Raw genomic sequence first — 13,303 nt, 5'->3', positions numbered from 1 at the left:
AATTGTAACACTATAGTATAAGAGTCTTTTTGTATATGTTTTAAAAAATTATCTATTTTGAGATTATTTATATGTACGCCTATAACCAAAATGTTTGCTCGAACAGGTGCGTTATATGAGACAATGCAACTCTTCTTCTCCTGCATGGTATGATAGACAATTGAAAAGACGTGATGTTTATTAGTGACGGTTTGCTCTATAATAAAAGAAAGAATTGATCATCACACGTTTCCCAAAATTCGCTCTGCTTTTCTTTGGAAGTTGGAAAACCATTAATTTTCTTTTCATCTTATTTGTTCTACTTTTCTTCGAAAGTTGAGAAACTTTTCTTTTTCTTTTCATCTTCTTCTCTGGTGTTTTCAGTAGAAAAGTAACTCATAACCATGGCTGGAAATGAGGATGATGATACTATCTTTAATGATTGGTACAGAAATTTTTTAGAGAAGCGCAAGGATAATTTGCGTGCCCAATATGTCGCAACTGCAAATGTCCAAACTGAAGCTACAAAGAAACTCGGTGAATTGATGGATCAAATGAAAGATTGTGATGCACAGTTAGCTAAGTGCGCTGAAGTTGCTAAGAGGAAGATCAAGGCGAAGAAGGTGAAACCCGAAGGCAAGGGTAAAGAACCTGAACCTGGAAGTAATTATGATACTCCAATTAAAATTGAATGAGATTCTGATGAAGACGAAGAGCGAGTGAGAATGATAAGATATGTGGGTGTTCAAGGTGAGTCGTCTAAAATTAGGGATCAATGCGGTGGTGGTAAATTGGCTTTTGATGCGGAGGTTAAAGGAGGGGAGGCTGATATGGATATCAACGACGATGAGGACATAGTGAAGCATGTAATTGATTCAACGGTGGCGGCGTTTGCTGAAGCAGAGGAAGAGGAACCGACTGCTGGGGTTCAGAGTGCTGATGCAGTGCAGCAGGGGCTACAACAGCAGCAGGAAAGGGGGTCATAGGAGGAAGCAGAAGAGGAGAGCGAGGAGGAGCAAAACGCAGAGGAAGAAGATTCATGGTATAATAATGACTCAGAAGAGGATATTGGTTACCCATACCATTATTGGTTACCCATACCATTATCACTCCCCTGAGGTTTCTCATTCTAACAGCGATGCTTATGGCTTTGATTCTGATTGATTAGTTTGTTTAAGATTTATAATATTAAACAGTATATGTGAATTGTAATGGAAGAATTACTTTTATCTATTTTAGTTTGTTTAAGTGAACAATAGTTTTTTGGTTATATAGGTCTTATGGCTATATGCATTTGACCTTGATTATGGATATGAATATTTTGTATGACATTTTTAAGTTTTAATAGTATATAAATAGTTGGGTTTAAATTGGTGAATCATTTTGTGCTGTGATTTTATGAAACAATCCAATTTTTATGTTTGATTGGTATATAAATATTTTGTATTGTTCTTTTATGGGATTGTGCATTACCTTCTTTAAGAATGATTGGTCTTGTTAATAAAGTATTTTTGTGAGTTATGTGAATCATGATGGAAGTTGATATGGAATTTATATATACATACACTTGACTTGAATGAGAAATTATAACTAATGAGTTAAATGAAATAGTTCTATTTTTATACTTATGATTATTATAGTGTTAGAATACCTTTAAGATGTTTCCATTCTAGCAATAGCAAATTAATATATATTTAGTATACATTGATAGCATTAATTAGAATCACACCAAAAAAGAAATAGAATAGCTAGCAGGAAATAGAATAGCAAAAAAGATATACAATAGCAGAGAGATGATCAGTAAATAGGAGGATTAGAGCCTAAGAATAGTACTTAGAATTAAGCATAATGTAAATATATATTTTATAAACAACATTTTTTAGTTAAATATTTAACTTTATTAAACACTTTACTCATAATTAATCTGTATTGAACTAATGATCATGCTTGTAAGAAGCTGCAGAATTAGATAAGATGATTACTTAAGTTTGATTCATTTATACTTCTGAAATTATGTTGCAGGTGAATTAAATTATGCTATTATAATAGTCATGATGTTGTATGTTCTTAGTATGCTCTTATTACAAAGGCTGCTTGTTCTGTGTCCTGTGAACTGTAGATATCTACATTGATATCTGATTATACTTGGTTTTTGGCTTTCCTGAATACTCAATATACAATGATATGCTCTTTTATAGCAGATACTAAAGTGTTTATATTAAATGCAACATATAGAATGCAAACAAAGTAGGCAAAGCTTTACATAATGCTATAAGATTCCTACCTTATGAATCTAGAATATTAAATAACATGGCATTACATATTTGGTGCATATTGTTAAGATATCTACTACCTTATCTTTGATTTTGTTGGCAAAGTACACTAAAATATTATTCTTCTATGTAATCTTGGGTCAGAGTATAAGTTTTACTATGCACCTAATCTTGAGTCTAATTATATATAATCACCAATTGAATTACACTGCTAAAGTGATACCTGTGCAATATATTTTTTTAGTTAGTGTGCACCCAATTTTGGCTATAAACTTTACTAAAGTAATTTTCGTGCAAAGTTGCTATTAGCTTATGTGCACCTGATTTTGCCCCTAAGATTGACTTATACTTTAACCTTTCTATATGTTTTACTATCTATTTTTTTTTTTTACATATTTGAGTTTACTTTTAATGTTTTATTCTCTTAATACTTGTCAATTTTGATTTGCGACTTTCACCAAAAAATGATAGAGTAACAAAAGACAACAATATTTTGGTATACATTAGATGCATAGTAAAGCTACTAAAGAAGGTTGCTTATATAAGTAGGCACAAAATAAGTAAAGTTCAGATACATAGTAACAATGAAGTTATTAAAAATGAAGCTACTTATGTAAGTAGGCAGATAATAGAGCTGAATACATTATCATTAAAACAAATCTGTGCATGAAAAATAGCAAATTAAGGTAAGATAATTAGATAAGCTTAATTTAATCTACAATATAAAGTAGCCTAGTAAACAATATTAAATTGCAACTCATTTTGAAACATGATTTAGAAATGCCTATGTTATTGATGTTCTGACTTCAATTTTATCAGGATATAAAGTATACTGGTCTATTTTCTTTGAATTATGGTAGATATATTTATATTTCTTATTACCTAGTCAGTCACTTTTCTTCAATATATCCAGCAGGTAATGTATTGCCTTCATACATTGTCAAGGATTAGTGTGTGACATGATAATTGACTTCTTGAGTTGCAACCAGCTTTGCTAAGATTGTAATTCATACAGCTTTTTAATAATTGGCATGCTGTCATTTACCCTTTAGATAATAGGTTGTTGTGTCTGCTGTTGCTGAATAGCTATTAAGATTATAACAAATGGTGACTACTTTTTAGTACCTTACAATTGAACTCTATATATGAGTGCTATTTAAGTTAGGCAACCAAAGTATTTTCTACAGGCTCATTTTTTTCACATGGCAGAAAAGCATGTATCTTCAGTTTGTAAGCAAACTTCTATTTGCCAAAAACGCAAGATAGAAGCTAAGCTTCAAGAGCTTTTATATAAAGAAGCTCACTTAGAGGGTAAATTGTCAAATGCAAAGATCACTTGCTTGGATGTTAGAAAAAGAATGGTAGATCTAGAAATGCAATTGCATGAGGTTAAAAATCAAATTTCTGAAATCAAAATGACCAAATAGGGGAAAAAGATTAAGCATTGTATTCAGAGTGATTGTGATAATTCTGCATCATTGGTTGAGCAAAGTCAAGCTCCAAAAGTGCACCGTACAAGTGACTAAAGGATCAATGCTTGCTACCACTAATGCGGGTGAAGCAACAATTATGCACGGTGAAGACTCGGCATTGTGTCAAGAAAAGAATCCAGAAGGTTGTGAAAGAGCAAGCATTGATTATTGGCTTTGGTAGTAGTTTATATTAGTTTAAATTAATTAAGAATGATAAGATATGGTAGATTATGCGAAATATTATGTAGTAATGGGTGTTTAATTAGAAATCCATGCAGTAAATAATGAGTTCTTTAGTTATAAATTATCGCGTCCAATTTTTTTTGCGATGCATACATTTAGATCATAACAGCTTGGAAGTAAGCTATATCATAAGCTTATGAAAATATAACATTTCTAATTTAGTACAATAGAAAACCATATTGCATAAACAAAGAAAAGCACTTCATAAGACCATGAAATAAAAATAATGTTGCCATAGCTCATGATAAGTTACCTTATAACACCAAACTTATCAGATAGCAAATACAACAATAAGTAGTTAAGGTGTTTATAAACATGCCAAAACAACCTAGTAGAATCCAAAAGAGAACCAAATAGCAACATTTTAATAGTTCAAAAGTACAAGACAATTAGGAGAGAACCAAATTTATGAAATAAAGTTTTGTAATATAGCAATGTTGCAAAAGGTGTCAAGTAGGAACACATCCAAAATAACCAAGTGGTTGATGCCAAAGAATCGTGTTCCTACCGGAAGCCCAATGTCTAAGCAGCTGGAACATCACTCGAATAAAACAGATTTCACAACCCATTTCAGATAACCAATCCTCCTGATTGCACCAGTTGGACCTACTTTGATCTTAAATGGGTTTTCTTTGAACTCAGCAGCTATGGATTCAAACTCAGGCCAGTCTGTTTGCTGCACATGAAATCACATTTGTTAAATAACATAGAAACCAAATAATAATACTAAAGTTAGTAGTGAAATGAAGTAACAACATATGCAAGAATTCATATAAAAATTTATACCTTCTTCTGTATAAGTTTAGTGTCCTTAAGACGTAGCAAGGCCTCACATTGCTTCCCATATGCAGTTAAACGGATGTTATCAGTGTCATCAGCTGCAGTGAAAGTCATACTGACTCTGCAAAGAAATACACTTAGTTAATAATATAAAGCTATGCATTATGAATCAACTTATGGCTGGTAACATGTACCTCTTTTCTGCAATGCATTGAGCATTGCAAACATCACAATAAAACTTGACAGTTTCCACATTATCACAATGTTTCCCACATCCATTACATCCAATATGAGCTTTAACATCTTCCTTTTTGGCATCTGAAATTGTTACCTTAAGCCAGTGACGTTCATATGCAGTTGCTGTAGTTGACTGCAAACAATAACCTTACATAAAAATGGATGTGTCAAGAAATAAATTATGTATAGAATAAAACAAAGTATAACAACCGTTTTCTTGTTCAGATCTTTGATAGCCATAATAACATCAGAGTTGCTGCCCTCCCTAATTGATAGCTGATGACCAATATGATCAGAAAGACGATCCTGATTCTCTAGTACCCTATATCAAGCAAAATAAGGATTAAGTAAGAATTATTTAAAGTCAACCTCAATTGACGTATACAATGTATAAACCTACCAAGCTTTTAATGCATTCACTTCTGGTCCAGTGGGGTTAGTATCAATTGTTGTTGACATGGATGATGACAATGAAAACCCTAGAGCAAAATACATAAGTCAATGCATACATATAATCTATCAGGCATTATAACAACAGCAAGAGAAGCTTAAACCAGTATGGGTTGCAGGCTGCAGATGCGGGAAGCTAACAATCATGTAAGATTCACACCAGGATGTCAGTTTAGCACAATCCTTTGTAGCAAGTTCTCCATACAGAGAAATAACAAGACCATCGCGAAGCCTACACATGTAGTAAGGTATCAATAAACTAATAATAAAATAAATCGATGTTGTTATAGATTTGCATGGAAGTACACTGACTTTTGCACACTATCATCCACAACAATAACATCGCGCACATCAAACTCATAGCCACTGGTTGTTTTTTTCCTGCGCACATCTTCCATATACACCACAACTCCAAGGATGTCTGTTTTCATAATCACAACATCAAGACATACTTAAGAACAATAGATAGGTTTTAAAACATGTCAAAAGAAAATTATATTTTACCAAAACGATCATCTTCACTGCTTGTTGGTGGCACTTCAGCAATAGGAATGTACTTTGGCAATACAGGACCAGTGTTTGGATTCAATGGCTGAATTGCAGTTGAGCCTCCAAATGATAAGTAATAATCACCCTCCTTATGGCGATACATTGCATTGGTGCTTCTGATGGGTTCATCTGCAATGATATACTCCTTTTCATGTTCTAATATATCCTGGAAATTTTGAATCTCATCATCAAATAGAGTTCCTCTGATTTTGTTTCCCTATATACATACCATTTTAAAAAGTCAGACTATATCTATCCACATATATTAAGTATAGACTCAATGATAACTGGTTGATACCTCATCATCTTCAAAAACAAGCTTCTGAAAAGCTTTTTTGTTTTCTGGATACTTTGCAGGAGACTTTTCCTTGACTTTAACTTTAATCTTGTATTTCTTATGCTTGGGAGTTAGTTTGTCTAAGGGAACATATTGAGGTTTCATCTATAAAGGTTAATAAAGTTAAGATTTATAATTAATATTTATCAATATTGAATGCCACACAATATATGGTCAAGCAGAAATCATATTTATCCATACAACATATAGTAAAGCTAACATTAATAAGACAGTCAGTGCTTATAAGTAAGACATAACAGGATGCTTAATGTATAACATGTTTTGTTTAAGTCAAAAGCTATTTTTTTTTTAAAGGTAATATAATTATTCACCATAAAAGCTATATTGTCAAAGTAATAAAGTATAACAAGCTCAATTAATTTAGCAGCATAGTAAAGGCAGACAAAATATTTCTTGCTACTGATCACTATATATAAGAAGCATCCAAACAGATCCATAGTAATAGTATGCATTAAATGAATTTTGGTACATTTGCAAGTACACATCAAAGAATGAAAGCGGGCTATTTTATGTTCAATGAAAATTATAATGACAATCTACACATGTCTTTAATGCTTACAGGCAAAACAAATAACATGTGCATCATGTATAGCAATATACAAGATCAAACAAATTAAAGCACAATAATAAATGCAGATAAGTAATAACAAAATAACAAGATAACTTGAGAATACACCCATTAATGTGCTTACCTTAGCAGAAGAATATCAGAGAGTATAGTCTGCAAAGGAGCTCAAACGCAAAAGGGGATTAGATGTACGTGCTGGTAGGATAAAATAACCTTATATAGAACAGAAACTTCATTAAGCTGAACTTATTTTAATAGTTGTACCATTTCAATTGGCTGGAAAAACAGTCATGTGTAATATCCAATGGAAAATAGCTTTTGTTTATTTCTATTGGATATTAATAGCTTCCCATTTCTCAATTCTACATTGATACAAGTAACTGAGGTTTACTTTACTTTACTAAGATATCTGATTAACTTGATTTGACTACTCTGTTGACCTAGGTAAATTTAAATGGACAACATTTTGTCCTTTTATTTTAAAATTTAATCAAAATATAACAAGAAATCATAACTTTTTTTACACTTCCTTTTTATTATTTTTTTCCCCTCTTGCCTACTTAAATTCTCTAATATTAGTATATACAATGCATCATTTGTTTCTCATTTATATAGTAATGCAAATTATACGATATACTCAAACTTTAAATTATAACATGAAATATGTTATTATTTGTTTACATCCACCTTGATTGAGAAAATCTAAAGTATAGATATACCAAATAGAAATGCAGCCATTTAAATTAAACTATTTAAACAATTTATTATAGATGAGTGCCAAAATATGGCCAACTTTGTGAAACAAACAACATAGCTATTATAAATTGCAGTATGTCAAATCCAATGTCCTTAATTAAAGAAGATATATCTTGTAATCCACACATACAATAGCCACAAATTAAATAAAAAATATAAAGTCAATAAATCAGCAATATAGTAGCAATCAAAAGGCTGTTTAAATATACATGCCAAAGGAACAACGAAAAATCTAAGCCTATGCAAAAAATACCATTATAAATTATATTAGCTAAGCGTAACACATCATATGACACAATATTTCTAATACTTCTTTTATGAATAGCTGCTGACGGCTGAGGTGTATAGACAATCACCTTATCAGATTTGTTGGCACGAGAAAGAGCAACATATAACTGACCATGAGAGAAACATGGTTGTGGAAGGTACACTAATACCAGACCAAGTGTCTGGCCTTGAGACTTATTAATAGTCATAGCAAAACTTAGCTTCAATGGAAATTATATCCGCTCAAACTGAGAAGGATATTTAGAAGAAGCCGAAGGCCTTAGGTTGATTCGAGGTACGAAATAAAATGTGCCTTTATAATGCCCCGTTGCAATTTCACAAATAATATAATTAGGAAGGAACCGTCTACAAATAAGGCGAGTTCCATTACACATGCCTTTAGAGGGCGACAAATTTCGTAGAAGAATAACAGGACTTCCAATTTTCAGCACAAGTTGATGAGGACTCAAATAAATCATCAATATAGTAGCAATCAAAAGGTCGTTTAAATATACATGCCAAAGGAACAACGAAAAATCTAAGCCTATGCAAAAAATACCACTTTAAATAATATTAGCTAAGCGTAACACATCATATGACACAATATTTCTAATACTTCCTTTATGAATAGCTGCTGACGGTTGAGGTGTATAGACAATCACCTTACCAGATTTTTTGGCACGAGAAAGAGCAACATATAACTGACCATGAGAGAAACATGGTTGTGGAAGGTACACTAACACCTGACCAAGTGTCTGGCCTTGAGACTTATTAATATTCATAGCAAAACTTAGCTTCAATGGAAACTGTATTCGCTCAAAATGAAAAGGATATTTAGAAGAAGCCGAGGGCCTTAAGTTGATTCGAGGTACGAAATAAAACGTGCCTTTATAATGCCCCGTTGCAATTTCACAAATAATAGAATTAGGAAGGAACCGTCTACAAATAAGGCGAGTTCCATTACACATGCCTTTAGAGGGCGACAAATTTCGTAGAAGAATAACAGGACTGCCAATTTTCAGCACAAGTCGGTGAGGACTCATTCCTCCTGGACAAAGTGTATTGAGGAAGTCAGTAGGATATAGAGTGCAGCTATCCTCAAGCACTGAATCATAACTTTCATATGTGGTAGAAACACCAGGGAACAAACCAATCAAATACTCATTAATGGCATCAACATCCTCATTCATAGGCGTAAGAATTGCTCTTTCGTTAAACATGGCACTATCAAATCCTGGAGTAGCAATTTCAGGGAAGATAGTTGCACCCATAATAGACACGGGATTATCAGCTGGAGTATAATACTTAATGATATGCTCTGGCAGCTGAACAAAAGCATTTTCAGCTGTTTGTAACTGACCATTTCCTAAAGCAAGAAGGAATTCTGAATATGGGAGGTCTTCTCTAGCCCTGATATTTTCTGTCAATCGAAATTTAATAAGCAAGGGCCAAATGTAAGAACTAACTACACTTACACCAACAGCCTCTTTTTGTGTGCGACGAGGTAAAATAGGCAGTACCTGCCTAAAATCTCCTCCAAAAACAATGACCTTCCCACCAAAAAGCATGTTAGGATCACATAAATCTCGTAACAATAAGTCTAGAGATTCAATATTCTCCCTACGTGCCATAGAAGCTTCATCCCATAATATATGAACAGTTTCTTTTATTAGAGCAGCTAAGCTTCCTTTCTTAGGATCATCACAAGCAAGTGATACTTCTGAATCTAAAGGTATTTTAAATCTAGAGTGTGTTGTTCTGCCAGAGGGGATATTAGAAGCCGCAATTCCTGATGTTGCTGTAGGCAAAACTATTTTGCCTGCCAAACGTACCTCAGCATACAAAGCATTATACAAGAATGTTTTACCAGTTCCGCCTGGGCCATCTACAAAAAAACAACCAGGTTTGCCATTCTGAATATGCCACATGATTCTATTGAATGCATTTGCCTGAGCTGCATTTAACTTATCTCGACAATCAACACATTCTGGAGGAATAGGTGCTTCGAGAGCATCTACAATATCCTTAGTAATGCGAATCCCATCATCTGTATCATCAATTAAATGGCCTAATTCAAAATCTTCCAATGACTTCCCCATAGATTCCAAGCTCTTCTCTACTTCCCTCACAGTTAATTGCATAACTTTAGACTGGGAAGTTGGATGCTTGTGCTTGAAATCCTCAGACAATGCACCATAGAAGCGTTCCCAAAGCGCATTTGGGTCACTTGACTGGCAAAAGATTAACATTGTTGCAAAGATTTGCCTCATTGCTGAAGGCATTTGTGCTTCTGCTGCTTCTTGTAAGCAGGCAGTAGTTGCACTATCTTCTTGAAACAACCCTTGTTTAATAGCAGCCTCTTGAAATGTAGGGTATAGAATTCCATTGACAGTCTTCAGATGATCAAAAGACTCAGGACTTATGACCTTACCAAGAAAGAAACGCTCACCTTCTGCTAGAACTACAAATGCCATCCGAGAAACATTTTTTGTTTTGTAGCTCCGTTTAATCCAAGTTTTCTTGCCATGATCCCATCTATATTCTGAGATCATTTCAGTATAACGAAGCCCTATACCTCCAGGCATGGATGCATTTTTACTAAAAAATTCTGTTAGAGCTGTTTGACTTCTTTTTTCATTTCTAACAATTGAGTCAAATTGCTCATGCGATCTCATATATATAGTTTGCATATTTGGTAAATGCACAGGTAAAAGCGTGACAGAAGGAGTCATTTCAAATAAGTCAAATCCAAATATTCTCCAAGCTGCTTCACAAGGAGAAACCCATCTACCAGCTTGGAAATTGTCAATCTCATCAACACCCTGATTACCTTCTCCAACAACATTAAAAGAAACACGATCATGACCCTTGTAGACATACTTATAAAGGTACTTAACTGCTTGAATGGTAGAGCACACTTCAACGTTTAAATGGCAGTCAAATAACGAAGATAAGTATGGATTATAAGTGATAACCCACCGGTTATCAAGATCAGCACCACGAATTCTGACTTGCTCTCCTGTGTGCTGCCTTTTATACAATGGATAACCATCTTCATTAGTAGTTGTTTCTTCTAAGTATGCCTTAGGATAGTTATACTTACAAACAGCCTGATCCCCAATCTGTTTTTTCATGCATCCACAACGAAGATTCATACTACCACAAGGACCATGCATCATGTGCTTCAGTATGCTAGCACGTAGCTGAGGAGAATCAGTAGAAGGGATTTCTGCACAAACAAATTTATCGTAATCTGAAGGGCCTCTAAGTTTATATCCATTTTCTAAGATTATAAGGAAATGAGCATGCGGAAGGCCTCATTTCTGAAACTCTACAACATACACCATAGCTGCCACCTCCCCAAACACCTTTTCTTCCATTATTTGCTTTTTCAAAGTAATTAACTTACTTCTAAAAACACGAGGAACAACATCTGGTCGATCAGCTGCAACCTCACCCTCAACAAGCTCAGCAACTATTTCTGGCCATTTGACATTGCATGTCATGGTAACAAAGAGGTCTGGTTTGCCAAATCGCTGAACAAGAGCCATAGCATTTAAATAGCGCCTTTTCATATCACGAGGTCCACCTATAAAGGTTGGAGGTAAGATTACTCGCCGGCCAATATTATTTGCACTCTTCTCCCCATCTTCAACAATATCTAAAATTCCCTGATACAAATCTGCTCTAATTGTCTGCTGATTCCTCCTAAAAAAATCAAGCCTGGTATTTTCAATCTTGACATACATATCAACTATGTATTGCTGAAAACAACGACCTCCACGAAGCAGCATGTTTCCTGGCCTGATTTGTATCTTGTAAGCATAGTATTCTCTTGGAGAAATATGCCTTTTAGAATTCCCTGAAGAGTCGGCTGAACCTATACACAAAATTTGAAAAACAAATAAGTCAAGTAATACACAGACACATATGTATATATTGAATAAGAATGTTATTTTGATTGCCTATAAAGTCATATGTTTAGCCTCTTCCTCTAATAGATCTTCTTCTGTATGAACAACACATGAAAAAACAGGATTAACATCCATTAGGGCCTCCTGATGCGAACTTCCATAAATTTTTCGAAGACCTTGAGTCCACCCACAATCACCATATGGGAAGAGAAGAGGATACTATAATGGATCATAGCATCCATAATACTGACATATACGATGTTTTTTAGTAGACTTGCCTGATACAATTATATGTGGACCATTATAATCACTGGAAGACATGTTGTCAGGCCAGATAGCAGCAACTTCATTAGCTGAAGGCGCATTATACACTCGTTGGTCTAACACCGTGCTTTGATTAATAACAATTTGTGTAGTCTCAGTTATAGTTAGCTCTCTTAGAGATCTAAAGAAACAAGCATATGGGTTTGCACTTGTAACCCGCATCAGAATGTCTATTATGTCTCCTCTAACCTCAGGAAAAGTACTTGTTCTATTTACAGCTTCAAAGTGTGCATCATAGAAATAAAGCTGTAGGAACTTTGGCCTCCCCTCTTCAGGCAACAAATCAGGCACATTATGATATATTTTTCCATGTAGTAAGAATACATAAATTCCCTTTTCAGTTTTAGCATTATAATCACCTCCAAGGGAATAGAACGCAAATAAATTGTTATACATTCGAACATATTGCCTGAAATGCAATGCATCCTCATCTTGAGATGTAAAGAGACGGTGAAGTTCAGCAGGCAACTCATTTGTGGCAATCTTAATACTTCCATTTCCACAGCAAAAATGAAGCCACTCATACTGAAACTTCTTAGCACCACACTTAGTACAGTAATGAGGAGCTTCCATCTAATGAGAAGCTATTGGAAGTGGCTGGCCAATAACAGCAGGTGGTTCATCTATGAAAAGCAAAAATTAATACAGCAAAATATCGAACACACATAAAACAACATAAGAACTATTCAATAAAAAACACACACATTTCTTTTTAGGAGCAGGAGTTTGTTAGCTGCCTTTCTTAGGTTGCTTTAGAACAGGCAGCTGTTTTTTCTTTTTATTAGATTGATCTGGTAATTTATAATTCCTACGTGCACCCTGCGCACTGCTTTCACCAGGTTCACTAAGGACACAAAAAAGAAATATCAATGAGCAAAAGCACGCCTTAAATGCAAAGTTACATTCAATATTTGATGAAAGTGTTACAACCTTACTGAATTTGTTTTGGTAATTCCATCTATGCGCTCTAGATAAGTAACAGCAACAATTGCTCCCTCTATTTTTAAAAAAACATACTCAATATTATCACACAAACTATAATCCTCTTGGAATTTTTAAAACAATACTAAAAGGAGAAACTTACTGTTTTTTGCTATAGTTGCCTTCTTATTGCCATTGATTTTACTCTCTTT

At 34.1% G+C, this 13,303-nt stretch overlaps 1 protein-coding gene across 1 annotated transcript; it reads right to left on the bottom strand.

The window, feature by feature from the left end:
• Window positions 1-4,505: 4,505 nt before the first annotated feature.
• Window positions 4,506-12,743, bottom strand: LOC145624975 (uncharacterized). Its single transcript, XM_081678060.1, has 12 exons — window positions 12,125-12,743; window positions 11,342-11,812; window positions 8,595-11,161; window positions 6,282-6,425; window positions 5,939-6,200; window positions 5,747-5,855; window positions 5,539-5,666; window positions 5,385-5,463; window positions 5,195-5,306; window positions 4,942-5,117; window positions 4,754-4,868; window positions 4,506-4,643 (listed from the first exon to the last, which is right to left on the bottom strand). The coding sequence occupies exons 1-12, from the start codon at window positions 12,741-12,743 to the stop codon at window positions 4,506-4,508; spliced, it is 4,920 nt and encodes a 1,639-aa protein (XP_081534186.1).
• Window positions 12,744-13,303: the final 560 nt, after the last annotated feature.

This window comes from Chenopodium album, chromosome 3, assembly GCF_948465745.1.
Source record: "Chenopodium album chromosome 3, dcCheAlbu1.1, whole genome shotgun sequence".
Taxonomy (NCBI): Eukaryota; Viridiplantae; Streptophyta; class Magnoliopsida; order Caryophyllales; family Amaranthaceae; genus Chenopodium; species Chenopodium album.
The sequence above is the reverse complement of the archived record's forward strand: the minus strand, read 5'-3'. Positions and strand labels throughout refer to the sequence as shown.

Bases quoted from the DNA above. Each gene is read 5' to 3' on its own strand.
- LOC145624975 (XM_081678060.1), bottom strand. From the start codon at position 12,743: ATGGAAGCTCCTCATTACTGTACTAAGTGTGGTGCTAAGAAGTTTCAG. The intron at 6,426-8,594 runs GTGATTGTCTAT...TAACCTTTATAG, and splicing joins GTGCCAAAAAATCTGGTAAG to ATGAAACCTCAATATGTTCC. The intron at 5,856-5,938 runs GTAAAATATAAT...TTATGAAAACAG, and splicing joins CAGTGAAGATGATCGTTTTG to ACATCCTTGGAGTTGTGGTG.